Source organism: Amia ocellicauda, chromosome 9, assembly GCF_036373705.1.
Source record: "Amia ocellicauda isolate fAmiCal2 chromosome 9, fAmiCal2.hap1, whole genome shotgun sequence".
Lineage (NCBI taxonomy): Eukaryota > Metazoa > Chordata > Actinopteri > Amiiformes > Amiidae > Amia > Amia ocellicauda.
The window spans coordinates 24,271,014-24,296,933 of NC_089858.1; the positions used below are offsets into that span (position 1 = coordinate 24,271,014).

General features: G+C 40.1%; 1 protein-coding gene across 3 annotated transcripts in view; it reads left to right on the plus strand.

The window, feature by feature from the left end:
• The window catches only part of zfhx3b (zinc finger homeobox 3b), a 171,753-nt gene extending 164,515 nt beyond the window's left edge, over positions 1-7,238 (plus strand). For all 3 annotated transcript variants that reach the window (XM_066713793.1, XM_066713795.1, XM_066713794.1), the window contains exon 10: positions 135-7,238. In XM_066713793.1, coding sequence (XP_066569890.1) covers positions 135-1,909 — 1,775 coding nt within the window. In that variant the 3' untranslated portion in view covers positions 1,910-7,238. The remainder of the gene's footprint in view (positions 1-134) is intronic.
• The last annotated feature ends 18,682 nt before the right edge of the window (positions 7,239-25,920 follow it).

Here is a 25,920-nt window from a genome sequence, read left to right on the forward strand (position 1 = left end):
AGTGTTGTGACTTATAACCTTGGTTAAAATGTCAGCATTTATCCTGCAACAACCTGTTTTGCCTGTGTAATGTCTTCCACAATGCTTTTCAGGCCATGATTAGTCACACTTTCATCCCTTTTCTTGTCTTGCAGCTTTAACGCCTCCAAAACCTCCAAACCTCCTGAGCATGCCTGGTGCCAATGTCCCTTCACCCAGCCTCCCAACATCTGGATTACCCAACAAACCTCCTTCCTCTTCCTCCCTGGCCTCACCCAGCCCTGCCCAGTCCAGCACCTCCACCTCCCACTCCACCCCCACTTCTGCAGCCACACAGTCCGGTTCCCGGCCCGAACCCCCAAAGGAGCGCGATGCTGAAAAGGGCAGGGAGAAGGAGAAGCCCAAGGAGAAGACAGAGCAGCCTCCCACGCCGTCCTCATCAGGGGGCACCCCAGCGCCTACCACTGCCGCTGTCAGCACCAAGAAAGAGAAACCTGACCCTGCTACACCCGCCACTTCTATGCCAACTCCTGGCATGGAGTATGTGGTGGATCCTGCCCAGCTCCAAGCCCTGCAGGCTGCCCTGGCGTCAGACCCTACGGCTCTGCTCACCAGCCAGTTCCTGCCTTACTTCATGCCAGGCTTCTCGCCGTACTACGCCCCCCAGATACCAGGGGCTCTGCAAGGCGGATACCTGCAGCCCATGTATGGCATGGAAGGCCTGTTTCCATACAACCCTGCTCTGTCGCAAGCTCTGATGGGACTGTCCCCGGGATCCCTTCTCCAGCACTACCAGCAATATCAGCAGAGCCTGCAGGAGGCACTCCAGCAGCAGCAGCGGCAGCTCCAGCAGCAGCAACAGAAGCAGCAGCAACAGCAGCAGCAGCAGCAGCAGCAGCAACTTCAGCAGCTCCAGCAACCCAAAGCGAGCCAAACTCCAGTTCCCCCTTTACCCCCGGGGACCCCAGACCACAAAGAACCTGCCAAAGATCCAGCGAAAGCTGAAGAGCAGAAAGGCACTCCCTCCTGCGAGGCCTCTTCCTCCACCTCCTCCTCCTCTTCCCACCAGAATCCCTCCTCCGAGCAGCACGAGATGGAAAGCAAAAGCACGGACCCCCTCTATGACCAATACATCGTCCCCAAGGTGCAGTACCGGCTGGCGTGCCGTAAGTGTCAAGCCGTCTTCAGCAATGAAGAGGCGGCCGTCAGCCACCTGAAATCGATCTGCTTTTTCGGTCAGTCTGTGGCAAACCTGCAAGAGATGTTGCTTCGGGTCCCCAGTGGCGGGAGCGCAGGGGAGGGCAGCTTCTTTGACTGCCTGGCCTGCGAAACCACGCTGGAAGGGGACGAAGCCCTGAGTCAACACCTGGAGTCGGCCTTGCACAAACACAGAACAATCAAGCGATCAGCCAGAAATGCCAAAGAGCACGCTACTAGTTTATTACCTCACTCTTCAGCCTGCTTCCCCGATCCTAACACCGCATCTACCTCGCAGTCTGCCGCTCACTCTAACAACAGCCCCCCTCCCCCGCCAACAACAACAGCCACCACGCCGTCCTCTTCTGTGTCTTCATCCTCGTGCTCCTCCACCGCCACCCCCCCACACGCCACAGCCACTGGCAAACCCTGGCCCCAGGCCCCTTTCTCCAGAGCTTTAGCTGGGAAGCCCAATGCCACTTCTTCTACTTCTTCTTTTCCTCCAGTATCCTCACCTTCAACGGTTACCTCAAGTTCATTGAGCACCTCAGGGGTTCAGACCTCGATACCAACAGACGTCTTTACCGACGAGTCTGACTCTGACAGCAGTCAGAAGTCTGTGGACAGGCTGGGCCGCCCAGCAGAGGAGCCACAGCAGCCCAGCTGTCTCAAAGACAGTAGTAGTTGTAGTAGTAATCTCGCTAGCGTAGGAACGGACTCCATCAGATTGTAAAAGAGCTTTCAACGATGGACAATATTTAAAAAAAACAAAAAATAAAAAACAAACAAAAACAACAAAAAAAGCAGCGATGTTAAAAAAAAAATACAAAAAAAGTTTAAAAAATATACAAACCAATTTCAGAAGAAAAAAATGTGTAAAGACTAACTGCAATTCCAAAGCTTGTAACCAAAAATTAAATGTTAGTGGATTGTTTTCCCATATCAACATGCTGGTTTTCGTTTCTTTCAACACAAATATATATGAAATAGAAGATCACTGCAGTTAAGTTTTGGATACTGTTAGTAGTGGAATGCTGTAGAGCAATGAACTGCCTCAAATGATATTCAGACCACCTGACCCCCCCCCCCCCCCTTACAAAATAAATATTATAATTTTTTCCCTTATTTGCATAACTATCCCCAGTTAATAGCACAGTAAAAAAAAAAAGCCAGTATGTACTGTATGGGAGAATAGTCTTACATTTACAGTTTTCTTGCTATCTAAGCGTTCAGATACCAATGGCTTGCTAAAATAAAAAAATAATGTAATGTCTATTTTATTCTCAGGTCAACAGCTCACAACCTTTTTTCTGTTACAGAAATTCATTGTTTTATACTTTTGTTCCTAACAGGAGAAAAAAAGTTTCTGTTTTTTTAATGATTAATTTAACAGGCAGAAAGTATTAAAAAAAAAAAAGAGAGAGAAAATATTATAACGGCATAGCTTTCTGGGGATTCAAAAAGGGTAGCTGATCTGCTGAGTTTAAACATTTAAATAATTTCAAAAGGGGAAAATTAGCACTCCCACTTTACCCACACACAAAGAGTGTTGCGGACTTGTAGGTGAAAAAAAAAGATTTTTTTAAGAAAAAAAAACTTTCTGTATTTATGATAGATATGAACATTTTTGGTGTTAAGTAGATTGTTGCATTGGAAATGAATTTAAACAGTATGGTAGATTGAAAAAAAAAACTTTGTGTACATTTAGCTTTTGTATCGTCCAACTTAAAGGCGCTTCATTTGATGTTGTCTTGGTCATTCCAATAGAATAGATTTAGGAGCAGTAATTGATCTATACTTTATTTCTGTCTTATCCTCTGCTTCTCAGCTTTTGTTCACCCTACCACCATTCACTGATTTGGTGGGATCCTTCATTTTCGTGGGACTGAAACAAGCAATTTTTCTTTTTTTTTTTTTTTTTGGTCTCTACAGTACAAAAAAAAGAAAAAGAAAAACTGGGGTGATACTTTGAAGAAAATATTTAATTATATTTAATTGTGTTACCTTTGTGCACTTAACACTGTCTGACTCGTTTTCTCTCTTTCTTTCCCTCTGTTTTTCTTTCTATCTGCACTTGTAGAGTTGGAGATGTTACTTACTCCTCTTGTGCTACAAAGCAGACCTTTGTTCTTTGTGTAGTGTGGCTGCAGTCTGTTTTGTTTTCATTTGAACTTTATTTTTTTCGTTGTCATAGATGAAAATGAAAAAATAATAATAATAATAATTCTCATGCTTTAAAACAAAAAAAAGAAAATCCAAAGACAAAACACTTTCACCATTGGTGCATAAAGATGAGAAAAAGAGGCTTCTTTATACTTGAGAATTTGTTGCTGTTTTTAAAGAAAAGAAAACAAAGTTTAAAAATAAAGGAGTACGCATCAGAGTTGCCGTTTTTGCTTCTTTGCAAGCAGACAGGTGGCTTTTTAAGTAAAATAACAAGAATACCAAAAACCAAAAAAGGGCCCTTGTCCTTGCATTGTGGAGTAGCACCATAATAGAGCCATTGCAGTTTGTAAGATAGAGGTTAAAAAAGCTCTTTGTTAAACTTGGGGCACTTGTATTATGTTAATCTAGACATTTTCATTTCTGTCACACACAAAAATCCATTTTTTAAGAAAATGTATAAGGTCTGGTCTCTGAAGACATAAGTTTTGCTGCTAATGTAGTTTTTTGAAAAAGAAAAAGAAAAAGAAAAAAAAGAATACCTAGATGCATGCTCATTTTGCTTTTTGGCTAAGCTTTAACAAAAACAGAAACAATAAACCAATTTTCCCTGCCTCTGCTATTTCCCTTTTTTCTTTATTTTTATTTTTTTTCTTGTTGCAAAAACGGAACTTTGAAGACTGTGAATATACGTTCCAAAGGACAGTTTGGCTGACTTTCTATTTTCTTTATTTTTTTATTTTTAACAAACCAATGTTGAAAGCCAATGATCTATATTGTTTGTACAGAACAGTGCATTCCAAAATACCACGTCGGAGAGTTTGTTTCTTTTTCTTTTTAAAGCAAGGACTGAGTTTTTGTTTGTTTTTGTTTTGTTTGGTTTCTAATTATGATTATTTCTGTTATTTGCAAGGTGACTGTAAGCTGTTGTGTAAATTAGTATCCTGGTTTGCAAAATGAAAGGACTCCAATTCCCTCTTGTGTAATCCTGGTGTGGGGACAACAATAATCTCCAGAACTAGAAAGGATGAAGCCCATTTGAAAAGATTACCTAAAAATAGTGGTCACCAAAAAACTTTACACACATCTGGTACTCAGACGTCTGTTTCACTGGTTTACATGCCTCTCATCGTCCAGCAACATACCGAAGGAAATAAATGCTGTTTTGCAACTAAACTCTCAAGAGATGGCCTCCCTTAGTGTGAACACTTGAAGGGACTCATCCCTGTTTTCTGAAGAGTGCAAAGCCATTTTCAGATATTATCTAATGATAACAGATTTTTTTAAAGACATTTTCATTCCAAAGCATTACAAAATAAAAATCGAGGAAAACAGCAGAAGTTCAGTTTTAAGATGTCCCTGAAAAGCTTTTGGAACGTTTAGAGGGGTGTCCACACCTTTATCTCCAAAGAGGTCACTCCTGTATATTGCAGATGAAAATGGTTTGGTTATGCTCAATGAAACCCCCTTTTCTTCCCTCCCTGCATTACAACATATTAAGTGAGAAAATAAAAAATATAAAAACATTTCTGTCTCTTTCTGGCAGATTCCTTACACCAAAATCATGGCTCCATTGAAATCCGAACAGCTGAACCAGTTGAGAACAACTGCCCCATGGCTGTAAGCTAATACCCCCTGGCCTGCATCCAGCAAAGCCGCACGTCAAAATAGATATTGCTTTGAAAAGAAAAACAACACAGAAACGCTGAAATAGTGCAGAGCAATGTGATGTGGTGTTAACACTTCCAGACAACAAAACTAAATAAATAATAATAATGAATTGGATTGATTTGGTCTGCACATTTGCCACCCTTCAAAAATCCAAAATCCTGTTCTTTGAAATATTGTTCATATAATTAAATAATAATAATCCAATGTTGTACAGTTTATTCTTCAAAGCTTTTTACTACTTTTTGTTTGTTTGTTTCTCAAAAATGTCAGTTATATGTTGTTGTTTTTCATATATCTATTTGTATGTTATTTTGGTTTATGTATATTACTTTATTTGTTTTCGCTCATATAAAATTGTTAACATTTAACACTAGCTTTATATTTGAATTGCTGAAGTTTTCTTTTTTAATCTTTATACTATGACCTGGCCACTTTATGGTGTAATGATGTTTCTTATATTTTTGTGTTTTTAACAGACTGTTTGAATTCTTGTTTCCAAAGTGTATTCTGATTTGGGCTCTTCACTGAGTAGGAAGAGGTCAAGGTCTAAGCACCAGATTCAGACAGTGAACTGTGTGTGTCCTACCTGAGCCCATGTCAGTCTATTTTTTTTTCCTTGTTTTTAATGTTATTTTATTGTTTGCGTGTAAAAGGCACCAAAAGTACTGAACCGTGAAGCTGGATTTAAAAAGGAGGTGAAAAAATTGAATTTAAAAAATGATGATGAAGATGATGATAATAATAATAATAACAATAATAATAATAATAATAATAATAAAGCACTGAGCAGTTTTTATTTTAAATTAAATATATGAATGTGGCCAAAGCTTTATGCAGTTTAAAACAAAACAAAACAAAACGAAACAAAGGAAGTTTTAAGGTGGTGCCCCAGATAAGTGTATATTTTATTGCGGCACAACACACAAAGACGACAGCTGAATACTTTTGAAAGAAGCGTCAACACATGTTGGCATACTTGATTTTCATGGACATTTTACAAAAAATAAAAAAATAAAATAAAAATAACAAGGTATTGCTCTAGAGGTAATCTTTTTGCCCACTGTGAAAATAAACATGTATACATATATAGATATATTTAAAAAAGAAAAAAAAAAAAAAAAAACAAGACATCAACTTTTTTTGTTTAAAAAAAGAAAAAAGAAAAAAAAAACTGGGCAATTTTTTGGAAAGATCACATTGAGGTGAATGAGAAGGCTATTATGAGTGGTGGTGGGCATACCAAACTGGGCATGGGAGCCAAAAGCAGGTTTTCATGGCTCCAATATATAAAGTTGTTATTTAATTAAAGAAAACTCGGATATGGGAATGGACTCTGGAGCCGGATGGAGATTTAAAAAACTAAAAAGGAAAATCCTGAAAAGCCGGACAAATGTAGTTGGAGCAGCAGCCCTTCACTCCAGCTTTGCTTCTGCTTAGCATCTCTCTCTCATTTCCCCATTATTCTCCAGACTGGAGGGACAGTGTTGTTTGCTTCGTTTTTCTTCGTTCTCAGTGTTGTTCCACTTTTAATTTTCCTCTCATTGATTGACAAATGGCGCTCTCCAATCAGACAGCAGCTCTCTTCTGGAGACAACCAATCCCATTGCATCGTCAGCTGGTTCGGAAAAAAAGAAGGGAGGGTTTTGTAGTTTTCATTCCTAAAGAAGCTGTTCAAAAAAACGCAAACCAACCAACTAACCAAACAACCATTTGCTCCACTTTCAAAGATGAACTGTTACATGGAGCCCTGATACTTTTGTGACTCCTGGTGCCACAATGTTTATTTTATTTTTATTTTTGTTTACTTTTTTCTGTATTTTATTTTATTATTTTTTAATTATTCCTCCTCTGAGCCTCATACAGTATGGCTCCGTGGTTCCAGTTGGCCCACCTGAGGGTAGAAAAAAACAGCCTTGCAATGTACAAAAAAAGAGCAAGTTAAACCAAAAATGTTGTTCTTGATGTCTTTTCTATACTGTAGTCTTGTTAGCTTTTTTGTTACTGTAATTATATGATGAAGATTTCCAAACTGTACCAAATTACATGGAGACTAACATACAAATACCACATGGAACTTCAAACTTTTAAAGAAAAAAAACTTTTGTCACAAAAAACCTTGTTGTCCTAGTTAAGTTGATTGTAGATGGTAATTGAATATACTCCTTTGAAAATATTTCATCAAGTATGTTTCTTGCTCATTGTGATACATTAAAAAAGTATGAGCAAAATGTATTGGTGCCTGTGTTCCTTTCTCAAAGTGCTCTCAGTTCTCAGAGTTTATGTTTGAAGCCCTAAACGTTATTCTGCCTCTGCTGTATGTCCTGTTTGTCATCAGAATAACCCCAGAGCTTCACATGACCGACTCCATGCGTCACGGAAGGCACTACACAACATCCTGACAATCTCTCTATTGTTTTTCCTCTCACATAGGACACGTGTTTCTTCTCAAAGCTGAAAAATGCAGACATTTTCGTTTAATCCGTAACGATTCCATAATGCACATACACTGGGCTCCTTTGACCAGTCTGTGTAGAGTGCCCCATCGAAGGGTTTGGTAATGGTTTCCCTGTCTTGGTGAGGATGTTCGAGCTGAAATTCTACCAGAAAGTTGTGTGTGGACTGGGAGGGATCTCCAACCCTGGTAAAGGAGAGTGGGTGTTTTGTTGATTTTACTGTCATTTAGAGATTATTTGAACAAACACCCTAATACCCTTGATTGAATAAGTGACTTGCTTAATTGATCAATAACAGAAATGTGCTCCCTGTTACTAGAAATTGCTGAGTTTGGTTGACTTATTGAACTACCTGGATATGGGCTTTCCAGGATCAGGTTTGAAGACCACTGGTCTATACTGTGTCATTGGAGATGGTGAACTTTTACAACAAACCAATAGTTTTTCCTTTCCCTCTCTGCATTGGCTGTTTTCATTTGCAAGAGTTTTACTCTTATCTGTTGACTGTGGTGCATAGTCCTATTGGGCATTGAAGAGTATGAATGAGTTATAGCAACGGTATGAATCCATGCAAGTACATGCATCCTGATTAACTGGTGTGCAGTAATAAACTAAATTAGTGTAAGCAGTTCTGCAATACTTGGCACACATTAGAAATGCAATAATTCTCATGAATGCTTAGTGTCAGAAAACCTGGCACACTCAGTCATAATGTATTGTAATACATGAGTAACCATAGCACCCCAATCTCAAGATCTCTGCTTTCACTTCCCACAGTATTATAAAACTACAAAAAGAAAAACATATTTGGCCCTAAAGTAACAAGTTGATTGTATGTATGGGAGATCTCCTAGTTTGATACGGAAATGGTCAGATGCCAGGTTCTCTCCATTGCTGGCCAGACTTAAATCTTTTTATCAGTACTTTTTAAAGCCACTGCTTTGTCCTCTGTCCAACCAAGAGCAACAACAGAAGCTAGCTCAGCCTGCATGACTGCAGATATGTAAGTCAAGTTTTTTGTTCTTTAGAGAACACTCTGGTATGGGGAGTAAAACTGCTGTCTGCATGTTATACTTGGGCCCAAAGTTAGGGGTTTGCACAAAGGGTTTTGAGTAGATTACACAGCACTATTTCAGTGCACTCACAATCCACACAATCTAATTGTGCATAAGTGTGCAACAACAATTCAAAGTGTAGTTGTTTACTTTAAGCACCTTTTATATATTTTTGTGTGTGAGAGACTCGTTTATTTGTTCCCATCCTACACTGTAATTAATTGTTATACAATTATTTTCTCAAAGAATATTTCTAGAGTGATTTTGCTGTAGCCCTGGTTTGGAAGGTAGAATGTGTACACAGAGCACATGTAGCCCTCCAGTTAGCTAACCACCTAGTCTTGGACGACAACAACACAAAAGAATATGGAGTTTCAATCTCGATTAGCATCATTTAATGTTTTCTTTTCTTGAATGCTGTATGCTATAAGCTTTTGATGATGCACTATTTGAAGTTACGGATGGCCTGGTACGAACAGAATTAATCTGATGAATTTTGCTCTTGTTAAACACGTGTGCGCTTCACACTGCACAGCCGCCTCGGAGGAATCGTCAAGCACGAAGTAATCCTCCAGTGGCTCCCTGGGAGCAGTGCTTGGTGCCCCGGGGCAGCCCACAGGCTTGCTTATAGGCCAGTTTAGACCAGCTTGTACAGCCGGCGCTTTAGCTTTAGCCACTGCTGCTCTTTCAACCGCGGTCTGAAGCTCCAAAATAATCATGGTTCGTGTTTCTCAGTAAGCTTATGCATTTCTCTCCATTCAGACAATTGTTACTTTGTTGGTTATGACATTTCTTGTGGTGTTATTCTTTTTTATATTTTTTTATTCGCTCTCCGTATGAAATATCCCAATCAGCTAGGTCATATCACGACCCCCATCCCCAGCCCCCCTGGTCACGCAGTGTCAGTTTGATTTTAATGCTGCATGTGGAGCTTTCACTGCATTGACACTAAATTCTCTTTTGGAAAAGAAAAGCAGGGATGGGGGCAGGGGATATGTCTTTTGTCTTTATAGCTGTGTCATTAAATATTTTTTGGTAAGCCTCACTTTTTCTGGAGATTTTCATCAAGATACTAACATTTTATTCCATTTGTATTCAATTCAATTAAAAAGAAAAATGACTGTGCCCTCTCTTCAAAACCTTATTTATGCACAGTCCAGCACACAAACCTTGTATTGTGCCTTAAAAAAGTTTCATAATTAGTTTGTTAGTTTTGAAATCTGCTGAAAAGTGACATTGTCATTTGATAAATGCTGAATTCCTTGTTGCTTAGCTGTCTTCTAAAAATATATTGACATTTTAAGCAAATTATCTTTCTTCAGAGTAAGATTATCTATTTCCTTGAAAGTCATGAAACTGATTAAAGCAATTTTATTTTCCGTAGCTTTATATAATCTATGAAGAACTCACTGGAAGTACAGAAGGATATGGATCAATCCTGTTTTCGGTCTACAAACAAATATGGTTTGCCAGTGGGGATTCATTTGTATTGGGTTGTTTTGTGCTTCTGCCCAGTGTGAGTAAACTATCTGTGGCTTGCTCTGTACAAACAGTGCTTGGGGGGGGATCCTTGAACACAGTCCAGAGCTGATGTTGTGAGTTTGATGATGGAGGCTGATCCACACCTCATGGTAGCAAGAGAACCAGATTCACCGGCCATGCTGAGCCAATTAACACGCAGCATTACATCCCGAATGAATTAAGAGAGTCCTAATGGGATCAGTGTGAAAAGCCAGGCAGCTTCCTCCCAACTCTGTACCAGATGGCATCCACACTCGGGGCATGCATTGTGCCAGCCCCTCTGAGTCACAGAGTGTGAAATTGGGTTAGTGCCTCACAATACTGTGGCCTTCAGCGAGAGAGCTCTTCTTTTGAGCTTTCATGGCCTCAAGGTGAAAGGCTGACCTTTAGGACACAGAACTAGATCTAGTTACCACCCTTCCCTGCACCCTCTTTCAATCAGATAGGCCACAGTCAGTGATGAGGCACTTTCGAGCACCAGCCTGAAGTACTGAAAATGACAGTCAGTCGCCACCGGTTGATTTTAATCATTTTTATTCTGTATCTGTTATTTGAGTAAAATCCTAATGATTATCTTACTCACATTCAGTATAAGTGTGTATACATCTGCTTTTTTTATGTAAGAATGGAGAACTGCAGACTGATATCTCTGATGGGTATAAACTATGGGATTTTGATTTGAGAGATGTTGGTGAACTCACTGAGAGTGTGTAAACTAGCAGGAAACTACAAGTCACGATGAACACAGTCATCCATATTATTTTATGAAGGGAAAAAAATATGATTTCTGTTTAGAGTTGACATTGATACTGACAACTGTTTCCATACAAAATGAGGAACACGAACAGCTTGGTAAACAACAACAACATAGCTTGCTTCTAGGTTGTATGACGCGCTGGGCTTGGGAAGGGTGACTGTCCCAGCAGACTTTTGGGCAGCATTGTGCTAATCCTGTGCTGCTTACACTATAGAACAGCAAACAATACTCCAACAGTGCTTATTTTTACCACAGCAGAATACATAAAATTAGAGAAAGTCTTTATGCAGTTAATTAATAATAAGTAAATGATGATCGATTTCACGCTGCAATAATGAATTATCTTAATTTTAGAGCATTTTTGTAATTGTAAACTTTAGAGATCTGTACCAATATATTAAAATGTATTGAGCTAACCACTGCAGATAAGTTAGGCACTTAACTTACGTACTTCATTTATTTGGCTGATGTAACAAAGTGTAAAACCTATGAAGTGTGTCTTGGGTCACATAAATCGAGGAATGAAACACAACGAGACAAAACAGCCTCATTCAAATTGATTCCCAGGCTACCTTTTGATCGAAATTTCCGAAGTACATAAATCGGACTACCTTCATTGAAAACTCATAAGGGTGTCTGATCTCAGTCGTTTTCCAGAGTTGAGCAAACACCACAAAGTGTCCTTCTTCCCTGACAATCCTCCCCTTTCTCCCCCACCTTGGGCTGCATCTCCATTTATTGTCACTCTCTTCTTCCCCTATCAATGTCAAAACCCGATTGTGCTTGAGTTGTGAGAACAGGTCAAACTAATTCAATCTCTTCTGTCAAGAAAAATGATGGGTAAGGGGGATGCGAAAGGGAATAGAATAAAAATTTAAATTGGACAGACAAGTTACTGTTTTGAATTTAACAGCCCCACTCATTTTAGAGAGAGAGAGAGAGGAAAAAAAGTTTTGTCACCTCCGGAAATTCAATTTCAAACTGGACAGTTACGGGGTGTAAAAGTTTATAGTCTCAGTTTAGTGTGGGGGAAAAAAATTATAATAATTCCAGGATCGGGCACTATTGAAGAGACAGTAGCCGACTTTGGAGGGCAGGAGAGCTAAAGGTCCCTGCAGCCACCTAAAGGGACTGCTCCTGGACATTGTATTAGCAGCCCCTGTCCAACCCACCATAAACAGCATTGGCACGTTCCTGACAGGGAGCTCAGAATAAAAAATACGAAGCATTTTTCTCAACAGTTGAATTCTAACCTCAAAGTAAGACTGCTGTGAAAACATAGCCAATAAGCATGCATCACTTACTAGCCAACCCCTCTTACCCCATTCCCACAGCACAGGCCTAAGTATTTATCCCTGGTTCAACCCTCTCAAGCCCTCAGTGGAGGATACAAAGTATATTTCTGCCTTCCCTGTGCCCTCCCAGACTTGCCCCCTCGGCACAGGTGGGTGGCACCCCCCGTGGCCCCCTGGGGAAGGTGTGCAGAGTGTGTCTTGGCAGGCGCTCGCTCTCGGCGGCACACGGCTTTTCTCTGCTGCTCTTGTGCAGCGGCTGGACGGGGGATCAGGTGTCACAGTTTTCGCAGCACCTTCTGTTTCTACTTAATAGGAAATGAAGTCCATCACAAGGACTTTGACCAAAACTGAGCAGATATCAGCCCTGACAGGCAAAAATATTAGCCTGTGACGGCAACATATAATAGAGCGATAGGTTCCCCCCCGCATAATTAGGATAATATGTGTGGGGAATGTTGCTCACCCCCTCATTCCTTCTCAGCACCCTTTGAGCCCCCCTGAAGAATTTGTGTGTTGAGGCAGAAATTGGAGTTGAATTCATTTTTTCTTTTTAAATCATAAATAATAATACCCTTTCTTTTTACCAGGAAAAAAAAGATTGTGTTCAGATCAGATTTATTTTACAGCCCCCTTTGTGTCCATGATTGATTTCCTCAGCCCTTTTAACCCAGACATTTAGAGAGGGGGAATAAAGATCAACAATTATTTAAAACATATTGGATCAGAACTTCCCTGGAGGTTCTGACTGGCATGTGACCAGAGCATTTTATCCCTGATGCAGTGCTGTAGATTGTGATTCACAGAGCTGGACAGTGACTGAGAAACACCCTCCGCTTTTTTTTTAAATCACGGCACATGGATTCGGTTAAACTATCACTGGTTTCTAAGTCAGAAGTCGAGTTTTACTGGATGGAACCTGGTTATTCTAGACATTGTGCTTATAAGATTAAACCTGCACAGAGAAACCATTCACACAACATATTATTTTGAAAAATGTAACAATTCATACATGTTTATAAATCTGCCATCTTTGTCTGAGAACTTTGACTGCCTGTAGCTTTACTGTAGTGTGCAGTAGTAAGGTTTAAAGAGGGAAAGGTAAATGAGAGGGTAAGTGTGAGTATTGGAGAGGGAGGTTTGTGTGTGTGTGTATGTGCATCTCTCTCTCTCTCTCTGCATATATATATATATATATATATATATGTGTGTGTAGGGAGAGAGAGGTTGGGGGGGGCATACATGAGGCTTTGAGGTGAGGCTTCATATTTCACATTGCTTTGGGAAAACTGACAGTTTAGAAAAAAAATCTTAATACAATAATTATTCTGAGGCTCTCTCTTATTAATATTACTTTGACTCCAGCTTTCTTTGCCCCCCCACCCCCCCCCCAACCCTCCTGCTTTCCTTAACCAAAATCAGTTGTGTGTTGCTGCTGGAATGCCTGTCGGACTGGGGCCTGACCCTGGGCTGGCTGCTCTAATGATGGCAAGATGAAAGAACAGCTCTGATTCCCAGGCCGGCCTGTTAGGGGGTGCAGGGCTGGGAAATGCGGAGATAATGGAGACCAGGTGTGCGGGACTGGAGACGGTCTTCAGTGAGAGAGCTCCTCTCACAGAGAATGAGGGAGAACTACCGTTTCAAAAAGCATTCGGCCGTGCCGTTTCATTGGCCTAAAGTCGCTGTGTGACTGTCTGTCTGTCCGAGCACTTACTCACAGACCTTTTGTCATCCCCTGGACTATACTGTTCAACACTGAATTATGTGACAGTCTTGCCTTTCCACCAAAACTGTAGTATGCAGGTGTTTTGTACAAGGCCACTGAACATAGTGCGGCAATTCTGTCTGCCATTACTTACTGCAACTGTCACATTATTACTTCATCACAGCAGTATTACTTTAGGGGGCACCCATTAATCATCGAGATAGTTGTTATACTTGTTTTGCAATCATCAGATTTTAAAAAGCTAACTAAAGCTCACAAAAAAGCTTACTTTATTCACTGACACTACTGTCATTACTGATGGGTTTATTTTCAGCTTAGAATGACACACACACACACACACACACACATATATAATATAAATAATTAGTCCAAGTTGAAGGAGTTAACATCTGCAATTATCTTTAATCCAGAGCACCTCTGTTTGTTCGTCATTTACCCTGCACAGCCGCTACTAATCTGGAATTCAAAAAGTTTTAAAGGAAAGGTCAAGCAGATCAGTTGTAAAACTGTTTCTAATCAGACAAGACAGCTTCACAAAGCTGCACTGTAATTACGATCTAATTAGGAGGCAACAGACGCAATCCAACATGCCATTTAACATAAATAATTTAACCCATTGGAAGCTCTTAAAAACTATAGTTCTAACATGAGAACTGAAAGCTGCACCCAAAAAGAAGTCACTTCCCAAATTTTCCCCACAGGGCTGTGTAAAGCACCGCCGCACTGAGGTCTCTGTATCGGCAGCAGAGCTGCACAGGCTGCACTGTCTCTCAAGGCTGGAGCTTCAGCAAACCTCACTGACACCCGGAGAACTTCCCAGAAACCTCCACATATACAGAGGCATTACTTTCTGGTCTGTGTTTTCCACCTAGGCAGTCACAAGTAATTTTAATTTTGGTCCTGTTTTCCATCTTGTGGTAGCGTACATGTATTATTTTGCTGAATAAGTAACACTAGTAATGTCACAAACCTAGATGACAGTAGCAAGTACTAAGGTTGTATTTATCTGAAAGTATATATGTGTGTGTGTTTTTATGTGTGTATAAATATAAAGAGTATATGTAAAATGTAAAGCAATGAATTTAAAAGTATATATGTTATTTAAAAGAAATAAAAATCCTTTACATATATTCAGAATCCAGCACTGCAAATAAAAGAAAAAGAAAAAAAGAAAAGGAAAGGAAAATAAAAGTATGTCCAACTGGTTTCATTCTGTTTTAATTAAAGATTAGTGTCACCTTAAAAACAGTAACTCTCCTGAACAAGTCTGCTGTACAATGTCTTTTTGACTTGAAATTGTTTACAGATTTTTGGAATTATTAGAGCAAAAAGCACTTCTGGCAAAGACAAGTACGCTGAGAGTATCAAATAAAGGAAATGGGATTTCAGAGACAGATCCCTATTACTTTGTGAATTAGGTTGTTTGGAGGAGAATAGTGAGCTGTAGTTTTAGCCAATTTAGCGGTTAATATTAGTTTTATTTTTACTTTTCTCCCTTGCACTTTGAGCACCTCACCACCCTTATTAAATAAATATTGACTTAAAACTAAGGATTACACGGCTGGGGTCTGGCAAACTGTAGTCAAGGCCAGTTGTTGACTGTTTTCTGAGCACCTTGGAAAAAAAAGAAGCGCAAAGGCCTCGTTTACAAGTCTGAGTGGTTTGATGCTCTGCTGCTTCGGCTGCCCTTCACTTCAGAAATCCCGAACTCTGGAAAATTGCTGAGAGGTATTTAAAATTAACGAGAAACACATTAGCCCCCCAAACACCCACACGCACTAATAACGGAGATAACTGGCAGAAAATGCTGACTCGCGCCATACATTTGTGACCTGCGTGCACCGCACACCGAGGGGAGGCAGTATCTGTTTCAAGTTCCTTCACCCTTTCACACCCTTTTTTTTTGTAAAAGTTCGCAGTAAGAGTGGGAGAGAGAATGAGATGAGACCGTTGGAGTGTCTCACCTTAGACAGAGCTGACTCATCCACTCATTAATTACTCCTTAGATTTACAATTCTCCTGTCTGCTTTCTATGTCCTCTCCTGCTGGTTGGCAAAGTTTCTGACACATAGTGGAGGGCCCTGTTCTCAGGATAAGTTCACCCATACTCTAGTTTGGAGCTGAATCACCCATTAACTTCATCTTATTACCTCCTCGTCACTGTCCTTCACCTTTGCTGCTTAACCCTTTCCTGGCACAACCTTCCTCCCTACTTCTCTACTCCAGACCCCTGCCTACAAAGTCCAGCTGCTGCGCTAATGAAAACGTCCCTGGCACCTACCTGTGCTCCACCCACTGTTCTACTCGACCCAACCCCATATCTCACTGCAGCCTGGCCCTTTAACCCAGAACTACTGTACTCACTGCAGCCCAAGACCCTTCCCTTAAGCAGCTCAACACAGTCTACTCTAACCACCGAGCTGTGGCAGCTTTCACACGCTGCAACACCGGACCCCAACCACAGAGCCCCTGCCAGCCCCTGCTATGCACCCTGCAGCCCAGGGGGGATTTCCTGTTCCTTCCCGGCACTGTGAGCCCCTCCAGCCCCTGTGCTCCCGACGCCTGCCGTTCCCCCTCCTTCTCTCCCTTCTCTCTCTCTCACCGTGGTGCTGACAGGCCAGGGGATGGGGGGTCTACAACCTCCTCTACTCCCCCCCCCGATTCCTCTCTCCCTGTTTCTGGCTGCACTCTCTGCAGCAGAGGGAAAGGACAGTCAAGCCAAGGTCATTGCACATTAATTTAACTTTGGTAGGTAGCTGCTGCTCTAAATTAACAAGGCCACCTTTTCCTTTCTTTTTTTTCCCTCCCTTTGCTGGGGTTATCAGCTACTCATAACAGACGCGGGGCATTTTTTTCTCACTCTCTCTCTCTTCCTCCCTTGATATATTAATTTTTGACCAAACGTCCCCGCTTGACTACTGTAACGAGGTATGATGTATTGAGCCTAGGCTGTTGCCATGGAGACCACAGTCCCCTGTTACTTGTCATTAGAGCACAAACAAGCACTGGCATCTAATGTCATTCCAGTCGTCATAAGGGAGAGCAATGAGAGAGAGAGAGGGAGAGGGAGGGTGCTGGAGCCTAGATTGCCTGCATATATCTCCCCCCACCCTTTCATTTTCTCCCTCTCTTTCTCTCTCTCTCTCTCTGCAAATAGAAGCTAGAGGTTGGTTAGTGAATGTTTTATTATGTTTTCTTTTTCCTTTCTGGTAATTATTCTGAAGAGTGTTACAATAATTTTATTTGGTGATCTTTGGGGATTCCTTTGCTAGCTCCCTTGTCCCCCGTTTCTCCCCTCCCCTTTTCCTCTCTCTCTATCCCTCCCTCCTTTTCGGAAGATACAAGGTAGGGATAGGGATTACAAAATGGAGTCACAGTTGCTTCTGCTGATTGCCTCTTTGAGAGAGCCTCCCTTTTTTAAAATTCATATCCTTTTCTGTTTTAGCTCTGAACCTTTTCTTCAACTGTCTTGCTTCCTTTATTATTTCATTTCAATTAGGAAAGATTCCTATATTACAAAAACACCACAAATGTATCGTCTTCCCTTTTTTCCTGCATATTCCACCTATTTACCAATTAAACTTGTTGCTATCCAAATCAGTCATTTATTTTATAGTTTATACAATCTTAACATTAAAATGATATGAATTAGTCAAACGTCTGTGAAAAAGTTGGTACAAATCAATATATTGGTGACTTGGTGAAGAGACGCTGTCATAATTTTCCCAGGTATTATTTAAGATAATATACTATTTGATGTCTCTCCAGGACAAGGGTGGAAGACCTTTTTTCTCCAACTCCTTTTCTACTAAACTAAGGTGTTTGGAGGAGCTGTGATGGCATCAAAAGGGCTGGTGTAAGTTTCATGTCTTTAGCGAACTCACTGAACTGTTTCTGAATAAAAACTCCCAAATATAGTTTTGGAGAACTCTGTGAAAATTATTGGAGAGATTTTTCTTATTTTCTGCACTTTTGAAGTGTTGGCTTGCACTGTGCAACAGACAGCTTTGGAACTGAAAAGGCTTAAATAGATAAACTCAGTGGGCAATTCTGAACATTTTATGACCGTGAGGAAAGGGAGGGAAGTCTATTGTCACAACGCCTCTGAAGCACCTTGGGGGGCTTTTGTTGGCGTTTTATTTATTTCTTACCTGTGTGGAGATTGGAAACTAAAAGTGGTGACAATACTGAAGACACAAAAGCCGTTTCTACTTTCTTTTCTTCTTAACAATCATACAAGAATTGAAAAATTTAAAATGCTTTGTTAAATCTCGCTAGTAACTTTTCCACTTTGTGACGCTTTATAATACTTTGTAAGCTTTGATGAAGTTGTTTTTTATTTACAAGTTCCCTTAGGTAAAAGTGTCAACCAAATAAAAAATTAAAATGACTTAAAAATCTAAAGATAAACTCTTTGGAGAGTGTAACAGTAGAGAAGAGAAGAGAGCCCACATTGTGCTGCCATTAGCATCCATTCTGTCTTAGAAATTACTGAGCAATTAAGATAAGTAATGAGATGTCATAACGGTGTTGAAATGGCTATAAACAGAGCCCTGTCAGGGGACGTTCACCGGCAGGTAATCAAACAAAAACTGCAGCCAAGAAGACACTGTGCTTTCAGATGTTTCATTCAGTGAAATCCCACTGGAATCCAATTTATTCCTCCAGTGCCACTTTTGCAGTATAGTGCATCCCCTCTTCCTTTTGTTGTCACTGTGGGCATCTCCTCTAAAATGTCTTGTCTTTCCAAATAACCACACAAATAAGAGCAGAAGTTAACAACAAGACTTGTTTTGTATTTAAAATGGCACAATTACCAGGATGCCCACTACAGAACATCAGTTTTGACAGAAGTAGACAGCAGAGTCACAAAAAATAGGCAGCTGGTGCAGACTTAATTGAGTGAAAGGTGTCACAATACTGTAAAATATAAAATAATTACTCATGAATCACAGGTTGCTCAAACACCTGGTTGAACAGACAGTTGCTCTTTCTCTTCCCTCCTGACTTCCTTCCCTGTCCTGTGCATCTTGGGGAGGCCGAGTGAAGCACCAATCCATAAAGACACTGAACAAGATTGCTTTAGGACAGTGCTTGATAGTGCAGCAGCAAAATTACTGTTGCAACAAGGGGATTTTTAAACTAAAAGGACTTTAGATATGAATTTAAAGAACTGAAGATGCCTCCCTATCTCACATTGTCTGTGGCATCAGAGAAATGTGTGTGCACGCGCTCTGATAGATAGAGGGGAGAATTCTTTTTAAAAGGATCACAAGAAAACCAAGAATATCTACAAGAAATAAATCATATAAATAACAATGGTCTCACAATTAAAATCTTAAAGAAGTGTAGCATGCAAGAGAGAAGCTACTTTCTGGGTACATAGAAATAAAAGATCCAAGACAGGAAACTGCCAACTGTAGACACTCGGGGAGAAAATGCTTTCCTTCTTATCATTTCTCTTTTCTTTCCTTTTATTTTTTTTCTCTTTTGTTTCTGCTGAGAACAAAGCCAGCTCCGGCAGCCTCCTGAACTACAGCACAACTCTTAACAAAGGCCATTATTATTATACATCTGCCTGTGAGCGAGAGAGAGCGAGAGAGTCGGCCATCACATCTGGAAGTAATAAAGGAGCAACACAGAGAGAAAAATAAGGCAGGTTTAATGTACTGTGCAAAGAAGAGGTTTCATTTATACAGAGGCATTGAGGTGGTGCAGGGGGGAATGTGGCAGATTTTCATTTCAGGGCAGAGACATTTTCAGGGTTTCTTGAATGCTAGATTGTTCAAATTATGGATATATTTGTGTAATTGTACGTAAGGTAAAAATACTTGACATGCAGTAGAATTATTATGCCTCCAAATAAGTAGGCCATTCTGCCTCCCTCCTGGGAACTCTCTGTACCTCGGCTCTTTCCAGTGGGCGACACCTAGTCCTTCAACATGTGCTCGGTGCCTCCCTCTCCTTCACCTTCAAACACAGCCTTCGCTCTCATGTCTTGAATCCCCCCTCTCTGCTAGGACTGCTCTCCTCTGCTGCATTGTAGGGGTGTCCCAGTCCTTAGGGTCCGACAGTGAGGGTCCTTGTCATGTGCTCCCTATGAGGGGCCTCACTTCAAAAGAAACATGAAATAAACAGTGAACTCTTCTGGTTTTCATCAAATATTTCAAATATATGTACCTGATTTTTGGAATCCTCAATACACTTTGGACTATAGAAAAAAAGAAGAAAAAAAAAGAAAGAGCGAGTGCTGAGTAGTGCAGTCTTGCAAAGAGGAGTGTGGCTTTTTCTTTCCCTTGAGCGTCACACAGAAATTACTGGGAACATCCTGAAGACACACTGAGAGCACACTTTCAAGACTTTTCCTCTTAAGTTTCTCTGTTTTCCTGTAAGTAGCTAAACTGAGATCCCATGTACTTGCAATGAAAAGTGACAGGAAATTGACTAAAACATTGGAAATCAATGGAAAGTAAATGTGCTCCTTAAGTACAAGTGAATGGCTGAGAGCAGCCTTCTCTCTCTCTCTCTCTCTCTCTCTTTCTACTCCAGTTGATCCCTCTTTTCAGTCAAGGAAGAATAGCCTTGGGATTTCCCACTAAAATTGCTACTTAAAGAGAGAAATGTGGGAAAATACTACTTATCTGCTTTTTCTGTTTTTCTGTAACAAAAACCTTACAGTAATGTGTCAAGGTGTTTGGTCATTCTCAGTTAAATGTAAAATGCTTTTCTTTGTTTCCACCATTTCAATATGCGGTAGGGGTTAACATTTTCTTTTCCAGTCAAGGCTAACAGATTTGAAGGAATGAAATGTACAGAGGTACTGTAGGCACAATTATTGTAATGAAGTGCATACTGTATTAACAGTACAATGTGTGTGTGTGAGTGCTTTAGATAGACACAGGAGGAGTATCAAGGCCTTCGGAAGCAGGCAGTCCAAATCCCCAGAGAGAAAGAGGGGGTCACTGGAGAGGGCTAGGAGGAGGAGCAGAGGGAAGGGGGCTGGGGAGAGGCTCGTGGTTTTCCGATCTGTCTGGATGATGTCTGGTGAGTGACGTGGGTCTGGGCCTTCTCCCACACGTTGGATTTTGGAGTTAATTTTGTCTGTTAGTGGCCTACTCAAACACGCATTTTAAAAATGCACGATTGAAGTAGGAAGATCTGAAATGTAATGATGAGAAGTGACAGACTTGTTAGCATAAGCATTACTCTTCTGTATCTTGTGTGTTTGTGTTCTTTGTTTCCAGTTCCCTTTGTATAATAGATAAACTGGAAAAATCCTGAAGGCCAAGGATGGGCCTATAGCCTAGTAAATCTTTTTGGTCATGTACTGGTTACTCCAGTGCCAGTGGTCGCACTGACCCTGACTGACCAGGCACCCACCAGCAGATCTCTGGGAGGATTGTTCCTCCCTAGGGATCAGTCAGTCTTTTCCTTATGTGGATTTTCACAGAGAGAGAGGCAAAAAAAAAAACTATACATTTTAGACTGAAAGTATTTTTACATTTTATTTATAGTGTGGCACTAACTGTAGCTGTAAAAACAATTCAGAAACCAAAGAACAAAATCACCTTGTGGGCGTAGTTGCTCGCACAGATGAACAGGGCACATATATTTAAGTTGAATCAAAACAACAGAGCTGATTTATACTTCTCAAAATGATGTTCCTGTAATTGAGTCAATTCACTCTAAATCCATTTACCATGTTTGGAAAATGAGGCCCAGAGTGCCGTTTGATGATGTAATACCCCATACAGGTTTAAAAGACTTTATTCTTAATCCAGACGACTGTTATCCAGCAGGAGATCAATGGTGACAGTCCCAGATCAATAGTATTACATACAAATCCCTGTCACTTTCACACAAACAATACTGGCGTGCAGTTTGTTTCCATTCTTGCAGTTACAGAAACTTTTTCATTAAAAAAGGAGAAATAAGAAGTGTTTCTTTTCGCATGATTTACACTCAGCTTTTATGTATATATTTATGTTTTTATGTACAGGATATTGTATAATATTTATAGGTTCCACTGCAAAAGTATAACAACAACAAAACACCTTAATGCTTTAGATTCTGAACCCTATTTTTCCTTAATCCCAATTATTATTATTATTATTATTATTATTATTATTATTATTATTAGTAGTAGTAGTAGTAGTAGTAGTAGTAGTAGTAGTAGTATTATTAGTATTATTTCCCCTTACATAATCTCAAATGTATACATATATTTAATAATAAATTCCTATTAATAATGTAAATCCTCTGTAATGTAAGGTACACATTTGTAGAAATCTATAGGGCTGCATTACATATGTTTTGTTATTTATATTGAGACAAAAGTCACTGATGTCAAAATCTATAGATTATAGAGGAAACCTAATGTATAGGCTCTGTAGGTAAAGCTCAAGGTACTTTTTACATTTAAAAATATTTTTGAGACAATATGTACTGTGTTTTATCAGGCTGACTCTGTTAACTCTGTGACTTGATTGCAGATTCAATGTTTAATGAACGATTTCATTAATTCTATTCAAAAGCAGTAATTGTGGAAACTACTAAACAAAAATAATAACAAACGTATTTTCATTGCCAGTCTGGAATGAGATCATGGTGTTTTGCAATTTAAGACAAACTGGGAATTCATTTTCAGTAAGCATGAACTCCCCCCCCCCACACATTAAAAAAAGAAATTAAAAATGAAGGTAAAAAATGACACGTCACAAGTCTGTACTGACAATTCTACCCCCAGGATGGAGGAGAGCAGGGCCTGTGGTGAGGCAGGGGTTAATGCCGTGGCACCATAAAACTGAGTCTGTTCATAAAATGGAGGAATAAGAAGCAGAAATAATATTTCAAGTATGATTAGTTCATCCGCAGGGCACCTTGCACGATTGAGAGGGGGGTGTGGGGGGGGAGATGGGGGGGGGGGGGGTATTGTGCACAGCGAGCAGTAAATTACATCTAGCCTTTGAATGATTTCTGCAGATCCCATTACGACAGTGAGAGCGGGAGAGAAAGAGAGAGAGGGTGAGAAAAGCAGCAGAACGAATCGGATGAATTCCTGTTTCCAGCTGTCCGAAAGGAGAGGGAAAGGAGGGAGGGAGGGATGGGGGGTGAGAGGGAGAAAGTTCAGACAATAACAGATGCATTTGTTACCCATTCATTATGCTGTCATCTTTTCACACAGGTACCTGCTAACTGATCAGCCCAGCAGTCCTATTAGTTTTCTATTTTTTTTGCATTGTTGTTCATTCTTTCTCATTCCATCTCTCTCTCTCTCTCTCTCTCTCTCTCTCTAACTCCCGCTTATGAGAAAAACAAAAGTGTATCCATCTTCTCTCCCATTTAAAATCCCCCCACCCCTTCTCTGAATATTTGAAAAACGCTTGTCTCACATTTGTCACCTTCACTAGAGATTTCTTGGCTGAACCTCGTGCATTCCCAGTCTCCTGCAAGAACCAGGAGATTGAATTCTCTGGGAAAGAAAGAAAAAAAAGGCAGATTGAGTACATTTATTAATTTCACAATTCAGATGCAGTCAATCAAATGCGGCATCCGTCCTTTTTTCTGCTCGGATATTAAAAATCCCACCCAGATAATTCCTTGCGGTGCCGTAATCAGATTCACAGAGAATGAAGTAGAGTGTGGTGCCATTCTGTTTATGAATCAGATTGGTTAAGATGTATTGATTAATTGATTAAACTAAGATATCACTGGTAATATGAGTACTCAGTTAGCATCACATAGGCCAAAGAAAGTGGGGGAACCATGTTGAAATGGATGTGTTTCTACAATGCCCATTAAGGGAAATAGCTGGGTCAGAGGCAGGCTCTCCTTCCTATGCTAACAATGTGATTTCCAAAGCTTCTTGCTCCTGTGCCAAAATCAAAAAGTATTTAATATATACATATACACACGCACACAATTTTAGCCATGCTTTATTTGGAGATAAAATTAGAGTAAAATTAACCCTGGACCAATATTGAAAATGTTTCCTCTATATGTCAAAATATATTTGCAATCAAAACAGCTATTCTTGTATGTTTTTCTTTCATGCAGTTTTTAACTTTCACTCCCTTTCCAAACTTGTCCATATATCCTGCAATTGGAGAAAGGAAGAAAATGTTCTCTGTTGTAATGTTTCGGAAGATCTGCTTTTTTTTTGTTTTGTTTTGTTTTTATTAGCCAATATTATTTATGGACTAGAAAACCTGCTTTTTCAAGGAGGGTCAAAGAGTGGAAGATACTCTGTTGTGTAATAGTTGATTCACAGTGCTTTAGCTCTAGACAAAAAAAGGGGTTTTGGCAATCTGGTGGAGTCATTGTGTATATTTCTTATGTGTCCACTACTGCTGTGTTTGACTGCCTATGCTTGTGTGTTGGTGTGTCCAGGGAGCTGCCCTATTGAGTGGCTTGCTTCTGCTTCTGGCTTTCCTTGAAAGATCTACAGTGCACTACAGAGAAGTCTGGAAACAAACAAGCAAGGACTTAGCTGTTAATTTAATGTTGTTTTAAACAAGACTAAATGTCTAGTAGAGGACAACAGGTTTTTGGAGTATGACTGTTTGAAATTGTTGGCAACTGCACGAGCAGTTTTGAGTGTTTGACATCCTATGCTCTTGGGCAACGCATCCAGGGCCTTGTTACGTCCCCTCCTAAAGTCTCAATTTCTCCAGATGGAAACTGACAGAGTTCCAGGATGTTAGGCTTCTTGATAAGGTGTCTATGCTAACCTAACATTTTTTTAAATGTATTTTTGTCCCCTAATTAAACATTATTTTCAGAAAAGATGGGGAAGTAAGGGTAGGGTGAAGGGAAGGGAAATGGGATAGTCAGGGGGAGGTACATTGCATGTGAACATTAATCATAACAGAAGGGTGGGGAGAAGAAAAGCAGGAAAATTAAAATGACAGAATCCTGCACCCCCACCTCAGATTTTAATTGCAAATTTAAATTTCCTTTAATGGATTCTGACATCTCAAGTCACCAAAATCCATCATTCTGAAGGGTATTATTCCTCAATTAACCTGTCAACCCGACGTGGCTCTGTGCCTTTCAGCAGCCCCATACAAAAGAAATGAAGAATTTTAATTACTGCCAAATGTAAAACAGATTGATAATTTACTTTTCTCTCTGTCCTTCTCTCGCTCTCGCTCTCTCTCTCAGTCCCTGTTTTCCTTGCTGCCTCACTCTCCAGAGCTGTCAGGTTGAGGGTGTTCCACAACACACAGGCAGCGCCAGCAGGCCCCTGTGTGTGTCTCACACGTGTTTGATTTGTCTCCTCTTCGTTTCATGTTGGAATTAATCATTTGTTGTGCTGACCTTGAAGGAAGTGCTCCTGTTTTCTATTGAATGTTGTCGTTCAAGGGGAAGTGGCCTCATTCAGGTGTCTGTTTGTAAACACTGCATCCTTAATAATCATAACAATATTCATATGTGTTTCTTAATTTTGATGGAATATTATTGTTATGTTGTTTTGAATAGTAGTGTGATTATTATTATTGCTTTATCTATAGGCTACTAAGCTGCTTTCTTATAAGACCAAAAAAATTGAAATTGTAGCCTTCAGATACTGATTTAATAAATATATCTCAGTCAGTGAGATTAATAGTTTTCTATTGTATTGACCAGTGCCATATATTGTATACCTTTTTATTACACACATACACACACACACACACACATATAAACTCTGAACCTTCATACCAAAGGTATCACACAGGGGGAAATCTTAAAGACCTTCACTTCATATTACTTTAGGGCTTTTGAATTAATAACAAACAAAATGTGAAATACTCCTCTTTTTGTATTTCTCACAGCACTATGCACTGTAAGACCTGTGCTGTGATGCATTTCGAGCAGGGACACTTTTTGCAAACACATTTACAAATCAGATGAGATTAAGTACTTCCCAATTAGCACCACCGGCACATGGTTCAGTTCGTGATTAATTCAAGATTTTAGTTTACTTGACAAACTTTGAACATGCGTTGCCGTTGCCCGGACTCAGTCTGTGATGTCGTTTTCTGTTTTGAAGTGTGTGTGTGCAACTCCAGCTGCCCTGGGACTGGTAATTTATAGTGATATTGAGCCCGGAATGTCAGACACA